A 21,666-nucleotide genomic window follows, 5' to 3' on the forward strand; every position below is an offset into this window, starting at 1 on the left:
GAGCAGAGGTAGCTTGCCAACATTAAAAAGTGTAGCAATCTGGGAAAAAAATGCATCTTAGCCTAGTTAATTTATCTAGATTAACGTTAGCTAGTTAGCCTAGCTTCAGCTTCCGAGTTCAAGCTACGTCGCTAGGCTAAGCTAGTTAGCTAGCCGACTGACTTTCCAACATGGATCATCAATAAATGAGAAGAAACTAGTTATTGCCGTTTAAATATGTACCAGTATTTTGACCAAGGGGTGGGAATCACCAGAGGACCTACGATATGATAGTATTGTGCTTTTTAACTGCGGTATAATGTGATTTATTTTTCACCCGCAGGCAGGGTTGCCAGATCTGTGAGACAAAAGCAGCCAAACAGCAACTCAAAACCAGCCCAAAACCCGCCCAACCGGGTATAAAAATGGCCCAAAAATCAGCCCAATACCAGAACTCAGAATATGCCCATAAAAATCCATATATGTTGCTTTTAAAGTCCAACAGCATTGCTATAATTGCAAAATGCACTATAATATCTATAAAATAACACCATAAACATTAGAGGCAATTTCCCAGGCAAAGGCAATTGAAAATCATTTCAGCTCACTCAAACTGCTGGCTGTCTCCAACATAAAAAAGAACGGGGAAAAACTCCATGAACTTGAACTATTTACAGCGTTGTCCAGTTTCTTTTTAGACATGTTGAGATCCCTCGCCCTGGTCCCTGTCATACAGAACTGTATTGAACAAGGCCAGCATCTCTCTGCTGGGCTCAAACTCGTGGCAGCAGATTTCATTAGTCATTCAAAATATGAATCTTTATTCACAGGCATTATTCATCATCTGTATGCCCAAGCCCAACCCGCGAACAAAATTTGTTACCCGCGGCAACACTTAAAAAGTAGCCCAATTTGGCGGAAAAAACGCGGACTTGGCAACCCTGCCCGCAGGAAAAAACTTTCTCTACGTCTGTTTTGTCCAATAAGATAAAGTTTTCATCCTGTTCATCCCATTTCAGTCATTTTTATTGCAGACAGACTGACCCGCTCTGTCATAAAAGCTCGTCAATTGTTGCATTGATCACAGTATTGCCACACAAAATGTCACAACACAACGCCGTATGGATTTTTTTTCCCTCTCCATCCATATTTTGACCTCGATAATTGGACTTCCTCTTCTCCAGTTTGCTGACTTGTGTGCCTAAGAAGTGCGGTTCAACCAAGACGTGTTTACAGGAAAGCGGCAGTGTGTGTTTTGTTTGCCGTCGTGGCGTTCAGGGCTCTCCTCTGTTTTGATGAGGGTGACTGTGGTTTAAAAAGGTGAGAGAAGTGGGTTTTCAAATTGGGCGGGCAGGGAAATCTCACCTTCCTCATTAAGAGGCGTTCAGGTGCTGCGGCCGAGCGGGCGGCGGCGGGAGAGCGAGCTCGCGCTGAGCACGGCAATCAGAGCGGCGCTGAAAAAAGGCCAGGGGTTCAGCTCGCTCATTGAACCCTCCCTGGGTAAATAAAGACTGAAAAATGTAAGCTGTTTTTTTTGCCCTCTGTGTAAACTGCAAAATGCACTGCAATTGGGTATTCATCGTTTATTTTTATTTATTTATTTTTTTGCTTCATTTTCATTACTCTTTTTTTCTTGTAGTCGGTTAATGAAGACAGCCAAGATGAGGTGAAAGCATTTCAATTCTCCCTGCTGTCCTGGGAGCAAAAAGGTTTCATTTAGTTTCATTTCAGTCCATTTGGATGTTGGAAAAAAAAAAAAAAAAAAAAAAAAGTATTACCTGGTATTCGTTGCTCAATATTTAAAATGTCCAGATTGCATCCTCTAAAATGTTCCTATTTTGTATGCAAATGTCTTAAGACAGTTAATAACTTCAATAGTGTTCCATAATGAGTTTTACTTTCATGCCAGCAATCGTCTCACCAGAGTATTTAAACTTTTTCAAATGGTAGATATCTCATTTTAGAGGGATTTTCCTCTTTTGAAGAGTTATGAAAGTACATCTCGGTAAAGACATCCAGCAGACACGTTGGTGATGGATTTACACCGTCCGGCGCTGAAAGAAAGAAGACTGCAGACATTTCCATTTCCAGTTTACTTTGTCCTCCTTTGACAACAGCTGCGCTTGGGGCTTTAATTTTTATTTACTTTCTCTTTACATCATATTATACAGAATCATCAAAAGTCGTTAGTTGCGCCTGAATTATCACAAGCATTAACGTAAATGTAAAAAAAAATAATAATAATAATAATAACAATATATGTAAGAAGCTCCACTCATTTCAAAGAATGTTAACTGTGCAACAACAACTAATGACAGTCCACAATACATACAAAGAAAACATTTTTAAAAGACATTTTTAATGTTTGTCTTATGTCGGGTGTCTGTGTGGCCTCGCAGAGAAAGAAGAAAGACACATTCGAACCGATCCATTTTGCTGGATAGTTAAAACAGCGACTAGTGAAAGAGATCTCCAGTTATAAAGATGTGGATTATAGCACCTCCATTCTCATGACCAGTTTGAGCAGAAACATTCAGCTCCACGCTAACCCACCCTGCACATCAAGCACGCAGATCGCGATCCATCTTTGGCTTGGGGGTCGGGGACGGAGCGAACTCAGAGAGAAAGCTCAGGGGAAGAGAGAGGGCCCTATCTGTCGCGGTACATATGGACTTTGGCTTGGCTTAACACGGCAGATAAGTCTCTTCCTCCGCAGCTTTCTCCTGCAAGCAAGCACCTGCCTCCCCCTTTTTTTTTTAATTTTTTCTCCCCAGCCACATCATCACGCTGTATCTGAGGCTAACCTAACCCTTATCCGCCCTCATCTTCTCTCTGTCACAGCGCGAGCACCTCGTCTACTCCGAAACGGGGGGCGGGTGGGTGAGAGGGAGGAGAAAAGAAGAAAAAAAAAAAAAAAAAAAAAAAAAAAAAAAGCCCTTCGTCTCGCAGCAAAAATATGCACCGAAGTAACAGCCACACAGTACCGTCCATAACACAAGGTCAGAAATATAATGAGATTTTCCCATAGATTTAAAATTACATTTCTTCCCTGCCTCGATAAACACGCTCTCCATGTGGTTTTGCGCACATGTAAAAAAAAAAAAAAAATCTCGGAAAACATTATGCTTTACTTAGGGTGACGTACAGTGTTTTCTTTTTTCTGTATGTCATATTTCACTTTGACACTCTTTACTAGACACACATATACATAGAATACGCATCGTTTTTTGTTTTTTGTTTGTTTTTTTTTTTGCGACCGGAAAAAAAGAGCTAGCTAGATTATGAGTTTCTGTTTGGCGTCTTCAGTGAGAACTAAAGGCGGATTCTGCTCGGTTTTTCTTCCCTCGCCAGCAGGGGGCGGCGGCGAGAGCGTCGCGGCGATCCCAACCAGCAGAAACAGAGAGAAAGGGGCATTCGTTTTTTGAGGGGGGGGGGGGGGGAGGACGGCATGCCATTTGGGGCCTGTGGCATTTTGAAGGGCGAACGAGGAGGGCGTTTGTCGATCACGGGGGAAGAGGAAAAGAAGGGAGGGAGGGGAGAGAGAGAGACGTCCATCACCGAGTTTGAAAAAGGGACGAGGAGGAGAAGAGTAAGGACAGAAGAGAGGAGAGTTGAGCTTTGAGCTGTGGGCCTGGCAGTCAGATAAGGAGAGGCTTAAAAAGAGTGGAGTGGATTGTGTATAGGCCTTTTTCTATGGGGGGGAATAAAGCAGAGCCGAGCCACTGGACGACAGACAGGAAGAGGAAGAGATAAAGAGAGGAAAAAGACGTCTGGACAGAGGAGGGGAGCGAGACAGAGAGAGAGAAGGACCGGCCCGAGAGAGGAGAGACGACTCCCGAGATGGGAGCGGAGATGAGGAGCGGAGGAGATATTTCGCGACTAGCACGCAGTAAAATAATTAGCCCCTGGGTTGGGAGGAGAGGCGAGGCGAGGCGAGGCGAGGCGTGAGGGAGGAGGAGGAGGCGGTGGGAGGAGGAGAAACGTGCGAGCAAACGGATTAACCGGACCTAAAATAACTCTGAGAGCACAAAAGCTGCACCTCTCCCTGGTAAGCCCCCCTTTTTGTCCGAGTCCTGAGAGTGTCCGCCGGCTCCGGAGCCGTGACGTCATGCCGGGGTGTCAGTCGCCGGCCGCGTCGACGGCGGACAGCCTCACGCACTCGGGGCGCAAACAGCACAGCGGGACCCCCCTCCCTTCCCCCGCCTCCCCTCCCCCTCTACTCCTTCCCCCGCCCTTGGCTGAAAAATGTGCAGCTGTTACAGTAAGCCCCGTACGCTCTTATAGGGCCAGAAATAGCCCCCCTTTAGCCGGGGCAGGGACACGGCGACAACCTCCATTAGCTCAAATGTGAGAGGATTGAATCACCCCGGGCGCGAGGGCTTGAACCTCTATCTGCGCCGGCTGGGAGCGGGAATCATATTTCTCTCTGACTCTATTGCTCTCTCCTCTCTCTCTCTCTCACTCTCTGTATTTTTTTTTTTTCTGAATCCAGAGTGCACTCAAAGCAGCACTCAAAGCGGGTGTGATTGAGTCGTAAACATTAAGGGAGGGGGGTGGAGATTCAGGGGGCTCGAAATGCGGAGGGATATGTTTCGGGTTCCTCTTAAGGAAGTTATGTGCGCGCAGTTAGGCCTTATACATTTTTAGAGTTTGCCCAATGAGTGCATATAGGATCTCCTCCGAGGCGATAAAAAAATCATTTTACACTGTTGCTATTGATAAAGTGGGACTATTCTCACAGCCAGTGCTGTCTTGAAAGAGAAGAGATAATGGGGAATAATGGGGGTTGCGTCAGGCTGGGCAGAAAAGGAGGGAGCAGACTAGAGGAGTGGAGGCAGTCATGGAGAAGTCAGACCTTTATCTATAGGAGAAAGAGAGGAAGAAAAAGAGGGAAAGGAGAGAGAGAGAGAGAGAAAGAGAAAGAGAGAGAGGAAGAAAAACAGGATAGAGCAGTTAGCATATAAATCACCTCTATAATTCAAATTAACAAGAAAATCGGGAAAAATAGGGGGAGTATTCACAGTGAAAGAGGAAGAAGGTGGGGGGGGGGGATAGGAGAGAAAATGAATGAAGATCAGTGTGAGGGGAGAAAGTTGGAGTTTGACACGTCTCTAAAAGAGCAAATTGGCTTGTCCCTGCAGCCGGGGACTCGCGATGCGTATCGGACGCACTGGAGAAAGCTTTTCGCCGGATAGGATAGGATCGCGCTGAAAGGAACCAAAAAAAAAAAAAAAAAAAAGAGGCAAAACTCAGGGAACAGCTTTTAGATTCTGTTATCAAACCCGGCCGTCTCAGGGTCTCGCTTCAAATGGCATATCTTATGACCTGACAAAAGTACTTGGAGTGCCAGCTGGTGTAATAGATTATCACGACATCTTAGATCTCAGCCCGTATTGCTGCGTCTCCAGCCAGCCGCCTGTGACAAGAGCAGATACCATTTGACTCATTTATTAAGGGACTCAGGTTTGGCTTTCTGGTGGGTGTGAAGTAGGTTGAGCTCCCTGGGACAAACTAGTTTTTTAACTCTCTCGCTCTCTCCCTCGGTAGAATTCACACTCTCTTCTCCTCGACAGCTGCCTCCTCTCTTCCCACTCGCCCTCCCTCGCTCGCTCGCTCCCTCCCTCTGCTTCTCTGGTGGGTCTATTTGAAGGTGAGCTGGTTGGCGAGGCGGGAGAGGAAGCCCAGCGACTTGGCCGGGCCTTTCCCTCCCTCGCTTCTCGCCCCCTCCTCCCCGTTTTTGCCGGTCAGCTCCAGCTCGATGGTCATCAGCACCCGGCCCGAGTCCTTCTCCGCTCCCCCTACCCTCTCTATCTTTTTCACTACGGTTTCCCGCTGCTTAGGCCGGGCCATCGCCACCGCCGAGCGGATGGGCTGGAGCAGACGGTCGGCTAGCCCGCCCCAGCCCGTCCCCGTATCCTATTTCTTATCCTTGCGCGACTCCTGCTTCTTCTTTTCCGAGGCGGCCGCCTTCACCTTGGAGGGATCGGCGGGAGGCGCGGGGCCCTGTGGGGGAGGAAGGAGAGGGGGGCGGGGGGAGAACAGGGAAGGAGAGTCACTTCAGGAGGAAAGGAGCGTGGGGGGAAAGAGGGAGAGGGGAGGGGAGAGATGTTAGCGTCGGGATGGGGTGAGATGGGCGGGTTACTGGTGAGAGGATGAGAGATGGGTTAGCAGGACAGGTGGAGCTGTGTGAAGAGGAGAGAAATACACATTTAGGAGGAGGAGGAGGAGAGAGACAGAGAGAGAGAGAACGAGAGACAGAGAGGGAAGGAGGTAGAGAGACAGTCCTTTTAGGGGAGGGGGTAGCAAGTGAGGGGGGGCGGTGTCCAGAGCTGTAAGGGGGTGACAAAACAGGTAACCATGCGTTAGGATGGGACACAGTGGCAGGCAGGCTCCATACACCTGTGACAACTGAGTGACATTTGATCAATAACACACACACACACACACTGCATGCACATGCACACACACACACACACACACACACACACACACACACACAAACACGGTGCATACCAGATTGGGAATTGATTAGGGTTCAACTGATGGAGATTTCTGAAACATCAGTGTTGCTCAAAACCAACGCTAATGTTTTAGATTTAAAGTCAAAGTGACGTGAAAAAGATACAAAATGTTCACCTGTTTAACAAAAATGCCAAAGAATTCATGAAATAAAGATTTGGGGGCATTTTTATATCAATATCCCTTTATTTCTACTGCCTAGAAAACAGTGTATTTTCAGTGGTGACATCATGCTGAACCAGAAGGCATGAACGAAAATTTCAACCAATGAAAACATCGCAGTTTAAAACCGCCTGTCTCCCATTGGTTTACTGTTTTGAAGGATGGCTTTGTTAAACCCGGCCCCGACAGCCTGTTTCAACAGGAAATCGTCACATTAAGGAGGCAAGAGGCTCTCAGCATGTAACTTTACATTGTGCCAATGCTCAGTATCCTTAAATTTGCTCAATTTGTTGCCAGAAACATATTAGTATTTCATTCTTCCCTGCAAAATTTGTTTATTTATTTATCTTTGTCAGGGTGGGAAAGCCTCTCAAGCCGCATTCAGGCCACGACGGGACGCTAAAACCCTCCACTGAAACCCAGATTAATGACGTTTATTTCAGATTAGCAGCTCTTTAGCGCAGGGTGACCCACCGCACCTTTAAAAAAACGCACAGGACACCGTGGGACAGACAGGAACCTGGAAATGAAGACTTGGGTGACAAAACAAAAAAAATACTGAACAGTTAAAGGAATAGATAAAGTGATGCAAAGGAAACATCGTGCATGTTTGGCTGTTTATAAAGGAGAGCAGCTCCATCATATTAGCTGATATAAGTCAGCAAAGAGACCGCACTTTGTCTAACCCGAGAACTTATATAATTCAATCATTCACTCCCACTCATTCCTAATATTAACTGCAACCTTTATGTATGTCTATATATATATCTACTTAAGTATCAGTGGGATGGGAGATAAAGGAATAAAGGGAGGACACAAGGGCTTCACTTCAGCACAACAAACCCACAGCAGGATGAACTGGACAGAGTGCAGAGAAGGTCAAAGGAACATTTAACTTTACAATACAGCCTCATCCAGTGTATTAACCTGTGTGTTAACCCACTGTGAAGTATCACAGCTAAGTACACAATAATGCTGTGTTCGTGCTTAATGAAAACCTCACTTGTACATAATGGGTCTAATAACACAATCTTCACGAACACGGCGTTATTATGTACATGCAGTCGCTTTTCACAGGTTAATACAGAGGTCAATAAACTGGTTAAAAAATAAATAAATAAATAATAAAAAAAAAAAAGCTGAAAAAGTTGGAAATTAAATTGTTACCAAGGACGGAGGGAGTGAAAAGAAACCACGCTGGATGTGGGGTTTGGAGACGGAAATATTTCTGTTCTAATGCATCAGGTTAGTGAACAGGAAAAGGCACACTTGAGGCCAGTTCTACCCACTGAAGCTTCCACTAATAATACCCCACTGATTGCATTAGAAAATTTATCATCTTTAATTATGCGCTCCGCACTAGCGGCGTGCGCCCTGATAACGCGGTAATCGGAGTGTTACGCCGTAGCTAACATCCGACTCCACGGGGCGGCCGGCCGAGCCCATCCGTCGTGATTACAGTCGATCACGCTCACACGCTCTCATACATCATCATATTGTTTACCGTTATGCATCCCACAGCAGTCTCGCTTGGTGCTGCAATGTATTGCAGAGCTCCCACGCTAACAACCGGGGCTGCTTTGTAAACACACACACACACACACACAGAAACGCGCACACACACACATAACGCACACACTTCTAGTCGGCTCATAGGCAGAGCCGCAGAACCACCCTTGTTACAGGGGCACAGTGCAGCAGAGGCTGCACACACTTCAAAGGAATCTGGAGGGTACAGTGGAGGAAGAAGAGAGGGGGGGCGGTGGTGGTGGTGGTGGAGGTGGGTGGGGTCGGGCTCAGAGGAGGAGGAGGAGGAGGAGGGAGGTGGGAGACGGGGGTGGCAGTTCTCAGATAGGTAGGAAGGTAGGTGGGTAGGTAAGTGTCCGGGTCCCCTGCTGCATACTAACACTCCTCCCTGGACGGGCGCAGGCGGAGACAGGTGAAGAGGGAGGGAGATTGAGAGGTAGATGAAGTGAGTGAGCGAGTGATTTTCTGTCCAGAACCGAAACTGATCAGAACGCTAAGGACCTGAGGAGGGAGAGGAGAGACAATGGGAAGGGAGGAGAAGAGGAGGAGGAGGGGAGGGAGGGGAAGGAGGAAGATCGACAGAGCGAGAGAGATACAGACAAAGAGAGAAAAGGGGGGAACAGAAGACAGAGAGATGCTTCTCATGGTCAGCAAGGAAGTCAAAGGGATGGTAAGACGGGAAGAGGAGGAGGAGGAGGAGGAAGGGAGGGAGGGAGGGAGGATGCGACTGAAGAGAGGGAGACAGGACCGGATAAAAGGAATGTGAATGAGAGAGAGAGAGAGGGAGGGAGGGAGGGAGGGAGGGCGCGAGTGAAGTGGTGGGGAGGCATTGGGGGATGGAAAGAAGAATGGGCTGTGTGTGTAAATGTGTGTGTGTGTGTGTGCGTATGTGTGTGTTAGCTCAGATCGATACAGAGTGCACTCAATTATCATTCCAGTACAGTGTGTGTATGCGTGCGCGTATGTGTGTGTGTGTGTGTGTGTGTTCATTCCTGTGAGCCTTCCTTTGTGTGTGGCTGCAGGGCAAACTCCTCTCCCACAACTCCACCTAATGGGGGGCAACACACACCACGTCTCTCTCTCTCTCTCTCTCTCTCTCTCTCTTTCAGTCGCTCTCACACCGTCACAGTCCTCGCAGATTTGTAGTGCAAGCCCAGCAAACAGAAAATAACCAAGATGGTGAGGCTGATACAAAATTGTGTTGTGTCAGCAGACCCTCCTAATAAGGGGCTATTTGATCAAACAACCACTTATGAGCGCACGATCAAATCCCATGGGTCGTCTGTGTGTGGTGTAGCTGAGAGAGAGAGGGGAAAAAAAGGAAAAGAAACCACAAAATAAAATAAAATAAAATAAAATAAAATAAGGGTGTGTGTGTGTGTGTGAGAGCTGTTTTCGCCGTGCATCCTCGCCCAAGCCGAGACTTGCGGGAGAGTAACTGTAAATGACAACATTGTCAAATATTTCAGTGTCCTTTTGGCGGCGAGTTATTTATTCATATATGCACTGTCACCCGCCTCAGGCGCTCGAGAGCAACTGACTGCAGCTCAAGAGTAACCTGACAATCATGTGACAGTAGAAAGGAGAGGAGAAGACAGAGGGAGGAAAGAAGGCCCTTGGGAGTCGGGAATGAGTACACTCTTTGAGGTAGATGGAAGGTGGCCCGAGCCGGTGTCGCCCCCTAGCTGCGCAGGGCCGGCGAAATTACTCGCTGTCACAACAACACCTTTGATCCCTCGTCTTGAATATACTATCGTTTCAAAGCTGATTTTGATTTCAGGGAAAACGCCTTGAACTCAAATCCCTTGACTTTTCTCTCCGTGATCAGCATGCGAGGCGCGCAGCCGGTTACGATACGCCCGCCCCCGCCCCCGCCCGCGCCCCACCCACCGATATTACCACGGAGTAATCAAACAGAACCTGCCCCAGCGCCTCGCGCTCACAAAAGAATACACACCACCGAAATGTCTGATTAAGCCAACACTTGAGGCTATCGCAATCCCAAGAGAAACGGGGGGGGGAAAAAAACCACCCCAAATCCTTGGCACGCCGCAGCGTACAACCGCTGATAATGGCCAAGACCATAATAGGCACAGTGATTTTCATTTGACTCCCAGTGAGTGAAATCAGCAGCTCCCGTCCATTTCCCCCCACTGTGAGCAAATCACAGACCCATACACTACAGCAATAGCATTAGCACCGCGACCCGGCCTCGGCCATTTCACAGTTGCTGGTTTGATTTTTTGCCCGGCGGCTGTTTACTGTGCACTTCGCTGTTTGGCCCTCAAGGAAACTGAAGCGCGGGGTGAGGGCCACGCGAGGGGGGGAGGGACAGTTCGCTGCTTTAAAGCGGCTCGAGTGCCGGGATAGCACTAGAATTTTAACAGCTTGAGCACTATTATTAGTGTTCGCTGTGGAGCCTTTTTTGAATGGCACGTTATTTTGTTGTTAATGCGCGGCTTCGAGGAGGAGCCGGCTGAGAGCGTGTGGACGTTCTGCAGCTGCTTGGACTGGCATGGGGGAATGCGATTATGAAACCGCGCCGTTCTGCACTGTCATGTTGGATATGAGCTATTGTGCCCCCACACGCTGCAAAGGAAGAGATGAATGCACACTTTTGGCACCGTATGTTTTTTTTTCCCGAGCCCTTCCCAGTTCGGATCCTCGTTGCCGCTGTAATCTCTCCGAGAGGACGTCGTTTTCCTATTTTAGCGCGCGCTTGAGACGGCAGACTCGAGCTGTTGGCTGGTTCCATGACTTGGTTGGTTGCTGTGGGGTGATGTGTGCTTGTGATGGAGTGTGTGGGGTGAGGAGGGAGAGGAGAGGAGAGGAGGGGAGGGCGGGCGAGGGGAAGGGGAAGGGGAGGAAAAGAGGGAACTTGCCTGTCTCTGCTGTGATCCCTCTTTCTTTTTCTTGCCATGTTTGCTGGAGGGGACAAAAGAAAGACAATGTCAGGATGTCGAATCTATCTCTCCCTCCAGTGGTCACAGGGCAGCATTGCCTGGCAGCTATCAGAAAGTGAACAGCAGTACACATCAACTTAATCTGCCCGGCCCCGTCTCAAACGCAGACCCCCTCCCCCGCCCTCGGGTGCCAGGTGCGTGCAGATCTCATTGGCTTGGACAGGTATAAGCAAGATGATGGATCCATCAACACCATGATCCAATGGATAATCCACCCCGAATGTTGCTTGGCAGTGCCTGGCTGCACCACTTATACTCATCTTGCTTTGGGCCTGTGCACTACTTTCAGATTCAATCTCAAACCAGGGCTCCTGTTGTCGGGCATTATCCGTCTCTTTCCAGCTGGCTCACTACGTCCACACTAAGCTGGGCAGATTTGAAAACATATCTCAACCGGAAAATGCTTGTATGTATTGTCATGTGAAGTAGGTGGAGTGTTAAGCATGCGCTGGCTGTGGCGTAGGCATGCCCGTGCTTAATAGGGGACTTTAACCCTCCTATTATGTCTGGGGTCAATTTGACCCCAGCCAATGTTTAACGTCTCTAAATAAATGATTAACATCATTTTTTTTTTGCTTCATATTTAATGAGTGTTCCTAATGTAATGGGCACTACCGGGTAAAGATGAAATTCACATGATGATATGTTTTCAATGCCCTGTACACACTTTGTAACGTATCGGTTATAAATAACAAAAATCTGTACTTAGAAATAATATAAAGCCATTAAAACACCAAAAATTAATATTTCTTTCCAATTTTAGGTCAATCAGTGAGATTTTATGGTGATTTGCATATTTTTCCATAGTCATGTAATAGAAATACTGGATGTATAAGTGGGGGTGGGGTTATGTTTTATTTAAAGGGCTATTTAGGTAATCAACCAAGAAACATAAAGTACTTGACACATAAACTTTGATAACAATTTTAGTTATGATAATTTTGTGGAAGTTTAAACTGCAGGGGACAAATTGACCCCAAGCATAAAAGATGTTCAACAATGTGAACATAACAGGAGGGTTAAGTGTTTTGTGTGTTTCTGGAAACACCATGACAACGCTGGTGAAGCTACATTTTCAAATTTACCCCTTCGTTTAATTTGGACACAGCCTCGGTCTGCCTTCAAATCTCTGACACCCAAACTAAACTACGCCTGCTTGGCCACGCAGGTCTCGGTGCCAGGGATGGGCTCTGGCGTCAGTCCCAGTCCCTGGCACAGACCTGGCTGGCAGAGCGCCGCCGGGCACAGGCCGGGCACTGACCTGACGCTGAGGTTGAAGACGCGACGCGCCACCAGGAACCTCATCAGGTAGTAGATGGCTACGATGAGCACGAGCAGGCCAAGCACCACCCCGATGATGGCTCCCGTAATCACCCCAGCCTGGATGGGCACTGTGGAGGAGGCAAGGACAAAAAGGAGATGATGGGAAGGAGACGGGCTCGTAGGACGGGACGAAAGGAGAGAGGACGGGGTCGTGATGGAGGAGTGATTGGGGTGGTGGGAAGAGTCAGGGAGGCGAAATGCAGGGGGAATGGAATAAAGTGATTGGTGACGAGGGCAAGAGATGGAGGCATAGATGCGGAATAAAAAAAAAAATAAAAGGACGGTGGAGGCAGCACAAGGAAGAGAGCGAGGGGATGTAGAATGAAAGGCAAAGAAAGAGGGAAGGCAAGAGACGGAAATAGAGTGAGAAAGGTAAAATAAAGGTTGAATGAAGGCGAGAGAGAGGGCGGCGATGGGAACGAGATGATGGTCGGCGATAGCGGGAGAGGAATGGAGGTGGAATAGAGGCAGCAAAGGAAGTGATGGGGAAGGACAGACAAGCCGAACAGAGGAGGCAAAGGTAGAGGTAGAATAATGGACGGAAAAAGGACCGGGGGGGGGGCGATGAAAGTGGTGGAAGATGGAAAAAGGGGGACGAGTCGAAGTGGGAGGGGAGGACGGGCGAGAGAGGGAGTGAAAGGGAGGCACGGCGATAGCGATCTCAAATAGAGAACGAGAGATAAAATTGTAATTGATTTCATTTAACGGGAGGCGCCGGGAATTCTAACGAGGCGGCGGCAGAGAGCCGGTCTGAGCACAGAGCTCGCCTTGGTCTGCTGTACGCCGCAAATTGAGATTAATTTCAGAGTTTGGGATGATTATAACAACTATTGAGAACAGTTGGCTTCCGAGTGAAGAAAAACAAAAAAAGAAAAAATCAACCCAAAAATACCATATGGACTCAGGATGGGGAAGCTAATGAGAAAGCACAGATGCAAGACAACATGACGTTAGATTTTACATACTCAGAGTCTGAATTTGCTGAGGACCCCCCATTTCCCCTCTCACCCTTCTCAAAAACCAGCAGTCTGACGCTGGAGGGTCGGCCCACTATGTCAGGGGGGTTCTTGGCGTCACAGGTGAACGTCCCGTTGTCGCTGAAGTCCAGGTTCTTGAGCAGGATGGAGCCGTCGCGGCGGCCCGGGTTCCCCACGAACTCTAGCCTGTCCCTGAACGGCCCCTTGTTGTCCACATACGGGACGCCGCCGGTGTAGTGGAAGATCTGGGGAGGACAGAGAGGAGACTCTATTGTTTATCTGAGAGAGCGACCGCGCCGTAATGTGTTTGCGATGTACTCGGATGGATTTTATGATGCTCTCGTTCCATGTCTTGTTTTCATTATCCTTGTTGATGTCAGTTTATGTGTCATTTGTTCTCTGTAAAGCACGCCGCGGCACTCGACTGTGGCACTCGACTGCCGCTAAGGTTTTATGGATTTGGCCATGTTGTAATGACAAGCATCCATCAGTGTAAAACATGCTTAAAAATAAATAAATAAATGCATGAATGAATAAAACTAAGGGTGGGAATCTTTGGTTTAACTTTGATTCCATTTGATTCACAATTCACTATAACAGTCTCTCTTTTTTTTTTTTTCCAGAATGACTCAGTTTGATTCAACACTGCAAAAACTCAAAATCTTACCAAGAGTATTTGTCTTATTAACTTATTAACCTAAGTAACTTGTTTTTAGACAGTTTTCGCTTGTTTCAAATGAAAATTCACTTGAAAATTCGCTTGAAACCAGTGAAAATTGTCTAAAAACAAGTTATTTCTGAGGTGATCGTGTCTTATTTGAAGTGTAATGAGATATTTTGACTAGAAATAAGACATTTTGACTTGAAATAAGACATACGCTTGGTAAAGATTTTGAGTTTTTGCAGTGAAGACTGTAAACTCAAGTCCATCGTTTCACTACTTGAAGAGTTTGAGAATTTTATATCCTTTAAAGTTTTGCAGAAATGTGTAAGATTATCCTTTCCCTCTGAAAATGTGAAAAGGAGAAAACAGAATTACTGTAACTGTTGATGCAAAAGCTGCATTTTATAGCATTCTGTTAGTATTGTGTTTAGTGCTTCTTCTTCTTTTTTTTTTTTTTTTAAAGAATTGTGAATGATGCGATTAATTTCATATCAATTCGGGCTAAATTCAGAGTGATTCTTTCTATTTATTTGTGCACTGATGCAGTGAATGGATGGTTACACCCCGAGGTAATAGCACTTGTAAAACCATGATACAAATGTGCATGTACCATGGATTTTGCATTTTTTTTGTGGCAGACTGTTGCTCGCCCTTGTGGTTCAAATCTCGCTGACATTTGATGCACTCACACAAATAGAGGTTACCACCCTCGCCTGATGCACCGCACAGCTGCATCTTCTTGAATGGCAAAGAACAGGAAAAACGGGGTGCCATCCCATTTTAAATCCACTGTTTGAAGAATTGATTTCTGAGAGATGCCATTAGATGCTGATTGATTTTGGGGGAAGATTATACAGAGTCTGTATGGGAGGCATAGGGGCGGTATGCGTCGTCGCACTGTGCCACCCTAGGTCAAGGTCAAACTCGGATAAAATTTCGGTAAACAATCAATTCTAGTTTTCAGCACTTGGCTAATTCGGGGGTTTTGCGGCTCCGGGACAGCCTGTGGGAACCATAAGCAAGTCATCCATGAATTACACGCAACCTTTCACATGACACGACTTGTCAGAAATCAAATACGACATTTTAAAGGACAAATCCGCCATGAAAACAGATAGAAGTGTGCAGCTGAAAATCTGTCTAGGGGGGCAAAGACAGGAGCGACAGAAGATAAGGAAAAAAGGAGGAGAGTAATCTAGTTTCAAAGGGAGGGCACGGTGGGAGACGGATGAAGGCAGAGGAGGTGAAGGGAGGAGATAATGAGAGAGGAGGGGAGGGACAAAGAAGGCAGGGCTGGGGAGGAGGAGATTAAGGGAGGTGGACGGAGGGAGGCGCAGTCAGGACGGAGAGATAGAGAGATGAGAAAGATAGGAGGGAGATAAGGGCAGGGAGAGAGAAATTACAGAGCAGGAGGCAGGTGAGGCAGGGAGAAGGAGAACAGGATGAGTAGGGAAAGTTTGTGTGCTTGTTCGCCAAGTTAATGCACACACACACACACCGCACCTGGGTGTAAGATTAAACTGTGTGTGTGATAGCATCTGACATATTCACACTGTTCTGCATTAAACTGTGACATTCATGTTTGCCAAAAGTGTCACATTGTGACAATCCTGTTTGTCTGAAGCCTTTTTATTTCAGCGCAGTGGAGAAAAACATTTGTCATGTTTGAAATTTCATGACTTAATGCTGCTCTGGGCAGTTTTGCCCTTTGGCTGCCCCAAGTGGCAGCAAGAGATAACAGTTTGAATTTCTGAGGTGAAATTACTTAATTACCCAGAAAACCTCCTTAGACCCAAATTTACTCCTCTTTGTGCCTGGAAGAAGGAGAGACGGTGAAAAGGCTTTTGATAGCTGCCTGACAATGGCTAACATTAGAGGTGGAGAGCTCGCTTGCCGCTGTTTAGGAGACCTTATTGTGTTTTGTTCATCACTTCCTGCATGTGGACAAGATGTCCTGCCATTGGCCATACGTGACGCCAGAATTACATGGGGACAAACAGGGTGAAGCTGCAGGGCCTCAGTCTGAACAGATAAAGAGCAGCTGTTCTCGTCTCCTCATTAGTGATTTAGGTTGATAACAGGAGCATATTTTGATATAAATATTTTGCCTCGTGCTGATTTCATGTGCATAAATCACTGTTTTTTGCATGTTTGTCGAGATTGGCAGATTGCTTTACAGGTTGCTCTCCCTTATGGTTCAGATCTCTGGTAGTTTGATGCAGCTGCATATGTTCTGTACAAAATAATGACATAAATATGGGACTTATTACCCCCGTCTGTGTCCTCTACAGTCTGCAGATGTGTGTGTGTGTGTGTGTGTGTGTTTTCATTTGTTCTTGCTTCTTGTGCATGCAAATTATGTGTTGAGGCGGTGTCATGATCCGTGTGTGTTTTCCTGGTGATTATTTGTGTTGTTCATTTGCAGTGTGTGTGTGTGTCTTACAGAGATGCTGTCCCGGGAGCCGTCGGGCCTGTATGTCCAGGAGAAGGTGACGTCCTCAGAGGTCCAGCGCCAGGAGAAGAAGGAGCAGGACAGTCGGATGTCGGAGCCCACCAGGGCGTGGCGCTCCCAGCCTGTGTAGATCACTATGGCCTGGGACTGCTCAGGCACTGGGAGACACGAGAGGGGGGGTATGATTAATAGATACACACACACAAACACACACACACCGCAAGACTGAGATACTCCAGATGTTCAACCAGTCGAGCACTGCAGCTATTGTGCATACCACGACTTCCACTGCAGAGGAAAAGCCGACTTATGACCTGCAACCTGTAAACACACATGCACCCACACACACATCATATTCAGTGGAAACATCCTTGTGCTGTTAGACGTGCAATGTGAAGACACTGAATTGGCCTGCATACTTTTTTTTTTTCCATTTAAACCACTACATTCCTTACCTTTTCTCAACTTCCCTCTAATCGGACTCACAAAACGTCCCTCACATCACCACGTTACTGAGTTTTCTCCACTAACTTGAATTTAAAAATATACTTCACAGACACCGGCGTGCACCCACCCACACAGAACACGTCCGCAGTCAAATTGCACATTTAGGGCTGTCAAATCTGCAAGTGTCAACATGCACTCGGTAAATATTTGGATTTTTTTTTTTTTTTTTTTTTTTTTTTTTTTAGCGAAATATTGGTGTCAGAGTCTTGAAGTCAAAGGGGAGCATCATTTTCTCCATTAATATGGATTATGTTGGCCTAATCATGCGCACTGTTTATGCTTGAACAACATAATAATAATGATCAGTGTTAATTTGGTTTTGGCTACAAAATCAATATTTTACTTCCCTGGAAATTGCAGTCAGCATTTCAAACAATAATCAGATCCCCTGGGCGCTGCAAACCCCTGCCACTGTGATATTAACTGGAACAACAACATTTTTTTTTTTGTATTATTCAGAGTCACTGAAAATGTGTTAATGGGCCACAATCACAGCAACCTCACACGAGCATCAGCACTGACAACGCATCTTTCAACACACCAAGAGATGGAAAGTTCACAGCTTTCACCGCGAGCGTCCTTGAGAGCGCGGTCGGGGCAGCCAGCCCACGGAAAACTCAATGAAATCACGCCTGACATTTTTAATTAAAATCCTGACAAAACTGCAAATATCTGACAGGCGGAGAGTCGTGGAAGCTGTCTGCTGGAGAGCCCCAAGTCTGCCAGCTCTCAGTTTTAGAGAAGAAAGTCATAATATTAGTGCACTCAGAAACCTGCGGTATTTGTGCAAAAGAAACGCAGACAGATGGCGTGCCGGTCACCGCGGTGCACCGGGATGTGTGCCACAGGTGGGTTACCGGCCTCTGTTGATGAAATCATTAAAGCCAATGACGAGACATTTAAGTTAAAATAGTTTACCTGGAGTCTACATGCCAAGCCAGTGTATAGAGAAATATTAAATTTTCTTGGCAGTGTTAATTAGCCTGTTGACCCTTTTTTTATTATCAGGTCTATCAGTTTTCACGTGAGTATTAAAAGGTGACATTTAAGCAAATGTAGAAAAAGAGTCCTTTTTGTATCCCAATTTAACCTTTAACCTCAGATGAGAGGACAGATAATTTCTGTTGAAGCAGCACTGAGGTGAAATCACAAGCAAGGTGCAATGCGGGATGCTTTGATTCCTTATCAAAATAAAATTTATCTAATAAAATAAAAAAAAAAAAAAAAAAAGTTTTGGTTAAAAAGAGCAAAAAAAAAATTTTCTTTTTACCTATTCCCAGGAGGACAACCGACGCCAGCGCCAAAAACGTCAGCATGGTTTCTGGCTTGTACGAAGCTCCCAAAAGTGATGCTGCAGACCTGACAGGAGTCTGTGGTGAAGTGTCCCACTCTGGAAGGAGAGCGAGTGGAAGGAGGAGAAAGGAAGAAAGAGAGAGAAAGAGGGAGAGAGAGAGAAGGGGTGCAGGGCGCCAGGACAGAGGGCTTCAAAACAGGACAACAACAGAAAACCCACTGTCCCCTGGTTTATACCCAACCACACCCCTTGCCCAGGCCCGGCCCGGCCCATTCCTCCTCTCCCCTCGCTTCCTCCACCCTTCCCCTCCCCGCCACTTCTCTCCATTTGTCCCCTCAATGAAACAAATTACACACATTATCTTCTGAAGTGCAAGAAAAACACCGGCAAGAGTCACACAAGCGCCGAATTAATTGGGTGCACAACTTGGGGCGAGTTTGCAAAATCTGTGCAATATTACACCCCGATGAATACATGAGGCAGATTTCAGCACGGGCACGGTGCGGTGTAGGAGTGAGTCGAGGCGAATGACAGGAATCATGAGCATCTGCGGTTGCCCTGTAGGTGATCACTGCTTGTGTGTAAATATTACATGGGAAGCGTGGGAGGTGTTAGGCCATCTCAGCCTGTTTCTGCCTGTTTACAGTGAAAAGGGGGGACGAGGGCGACGGTGTGTGGGGGGGGGGGGATCCTGCAGCAAGGTCAACGCAGTGCTCTCTCCTCCTTCCTCTTCCCTCACCCCGTCACCCCTCTTCTCCTCTCCCTGCACTTTCACCCAGGGTGCGAGGCCAGCGGCGCAAACAAAGCCCCGAGTCTTCGCTCCCTCTCTTCTCTCTGTCCTCCCTCTCTCCAGATTCCTGTCGTTTGCTGACGTCTAGCACTCGGAGACAATGGGGCGAGAGGGGGACAGGGGCTGACTGGTGTATGCCTGCCTTTCAATGGCGCTTTCTTCCTCTCCGACCTCTCCCTCGTCCTCTTTTCTTTTCCCCACTGCCTCGTTTTCTCCACCCATCCCGAGACAAAGCTGTGCATTCACTCTGCGGCGCCCACTGCTCGCTTTTCCAGTAACACAGACAGGGAGCGAGTGGGGAGAGACCTGCTATATATAGATGGGTTGATACGAGGACAGACACAGAAGAGCACGACAGATAACAGAAGCAGACACGGAGCAGGGGAACGAGAACGGAGACGGCAACGTGAATGAGCGATCATGGTGGAGTGAAAATTCAGTGAAAGCCCCATTTCTGGAGGCCTCATTCCATCAGATTCTCACGCGTCATAAATATGCATTGATTTAGCCCCTGGCACTGCAGTAGTGAATATGTACAAATGATCTGCTGGCTAGAGTAAACACCCAAGCTGGACTTCTCCTCGTGGAGCGCACACTACATTTATGCCTTACCTTTCCTTGTATGTATCGACAGGAAAAGCGAAGCGGCGCACGACAAGGTTGTCCATTTCCCCCACTTTAGTTTCTTTAATAAACATTATTTCATCGGACCTTTATGTATTCAGTTTTGCGAGGAGCCTCTTTTGCGCGGGACACCAGCAGCACATTTAGTTACAGATAAACTTCTGCTCACACGAGACCGCCGCATAAATTCGTGCCACTTGTGACAAATCGCAACCACTCATTCATCTTAACACCTCAAATACCCCGCTGACGGATCAGTCGAACAAAAAGGACCATCTGCCAACTTGTTGGCGCCATCAACTGTCTAAGCTTTGGCTTGAACTGTCTAAATCGCGACATCCTCAACGATTATGGCAGATCCTGCCTTTGGGCCCCAGAGAAACAGGGGGATTCTTTATGAGCCTGGCAGGTGCAGAACGTGGCAGGCACCCAAACTCGTCAGCACCGAGTGACGGTGGCAGCAGCAGTGGCTGAGCTTGGCAGGCAGAAAGTGTATCAGATATAGAGCGAAGGCCCCCATTTCTTCAGCTGGCAGTGATATAGCACGCTAATGTAGGAGAGGGAGAGATTATCTGCTGCTAAATTATACAGAGGAGAGGTAGAGAGAAAGGGAGGGGGGGGAAGAGATAGCAGCGAGGAGCACTCAGAGAAACCCCAATCCATAGAGCCATTTGGAGATTTTAGTGAAATTATACATGAGTCTTCAGCCACACATTAGAGATATCGAGGGGGACAAGGCTTCATGTCAATTGGAGTTATTAGAGATGACTGAATACACAAAGTTCCTCGGGCCTCAGCCACTGTGTGAATGAAACTATCTTGCCTGTCTGCCTGCGTAACTCATCAAATTTGTTTTCACCGGGTTAGACAGTGGCCCCAGTTGCATTTTGCGAGGGCATGTCATTAGACACCCGTAGAAATTTATAGAGCATATTTTCTTATGATATTGTAATTTTATTTGACGTAGAATTATCTCCTATGGGGGGAAAAAAAAAAAAAAACATACCAAGAGCATATTCAAAAGACCAGGGATAATCAAAGTCTGGGAAAGCATCCCAAGCTGTAGATTTTAGGGGCTCTTGTCAACTCCATCCATGTCTAATTTGTCTGCGACGCTGAGAATGTTTGTCACAGCTCTGAGTGCAGCCCCGATCACAAGGCGCGCTGGCAGATGTGCAGAAAGGGGAATGCGCTGGGCTTTTTAGGGAGCGGAGGGCTTCCATGAATGTGGAGCATCTTGGGACGGGACCGCCGGAGGGGTTCTTGCCGGCCATGACGACTGAGAGAGAGAGAGAAAATAGCGAGAGGGAGACACCACAGAGGCCGGTTCATATAAAGGTCACAAGACTAATGACCATAGCAATGATCCAATGGAGTGAACTACAGTCGAAAACCCCCCTAAGTGCAAGTCTCCCAGTGTGGGCCAAAGTGAGGCATTGAGAATGGGAGCACACCGAGCGCCATCATGAACAAATCATAAGGCAGCCTGTGGAAGAGTTTAGCTGCAGGGGCTGGATAATCAAGCGAAACATTAGCATAGCCAAATAGGGCAAATGAGCCACGATGAGCAATAGCCCCGAAACCTGTCAGACGTTGAGGCCGGGAGACGGGGTTAAATATATCTGCAGCGACTTAACATTACCCAAATTTCTTGATGGGACACAGGTTGAAATCCTGCTGTCAACCTAAAAAAAAAAAAAAAAAAAAAAAAAAGGTGACGTGCAGCACATTTTAATTGAGGACGCCTCGGTAGCAAACATGCGTCTGAACCACCGCAGGGACCGAACGTGTGACCTTCCACTTACATGGGCAGCCTCTGTCTTTGCTCCGCACGCACGCACACACACTCACACACACACACACACTTTAAGCGGCTGGTATTAGT

General features: G+C 47.1%; 1 protein-coding gene across 2 annotated transcripts; it reads right to left on the reverse strand.

Annotated features, from left to right (window-relative positions):
- Positions 1 to 2,097: 2,097 nt before the first annotated feature.
- On the reverse strand, positions 2,098 to 18,551 carry mpz (myelin protein zero). Of its 2 annotated transcripts, none has more exons than XM_030075133.1 (6): positions 18,344 to 18,551; positions 16,558 to 16,724; positions 13,482 to 13,695; positions 12,412 to 12,541; positions 11,070 to 11,112; positions 2,098 to 4,840 (listed from the first exon to the last, which is right to left on the reverse strand). In XM_030075133.1, exons 1-6 carry the CDS (start codon positions 18,387 to 18,389, stop codon positions 4,829 to 4,831), a joined length of 612 nt encoding a protein of 203 aa, XP_029930993.1. In that variant the 5' UTR covers positions 18,390 to 18,551; the 3' UTR covers positions 2,098 to 4,828. The 2 variants fall into 2 exon arrangements, with proteins under 2 accessions (XP_029930993.1, XP_029930994.1); XM_030075134.1 differs by having other exon boundaries at positions 2,098 to 5,982.
- Between the last annotated feature and the right edge of the window lie 3,115 nt (positions 18,552 to 21,666).

This window comes from Myripristis murdjan, chromosome 17, assembly GCF_902150065.1.
Source record: "Myripristis murdjan chromosome 17, fMyrMur1.1, whole genome shotgun sequence".
Lineage (NCBI taxonomy): Eukaryota > Metazoa > Chordata > Actinopteri > Holocentriformes > Holocentridae > Myripristis > Myripristis murdjan.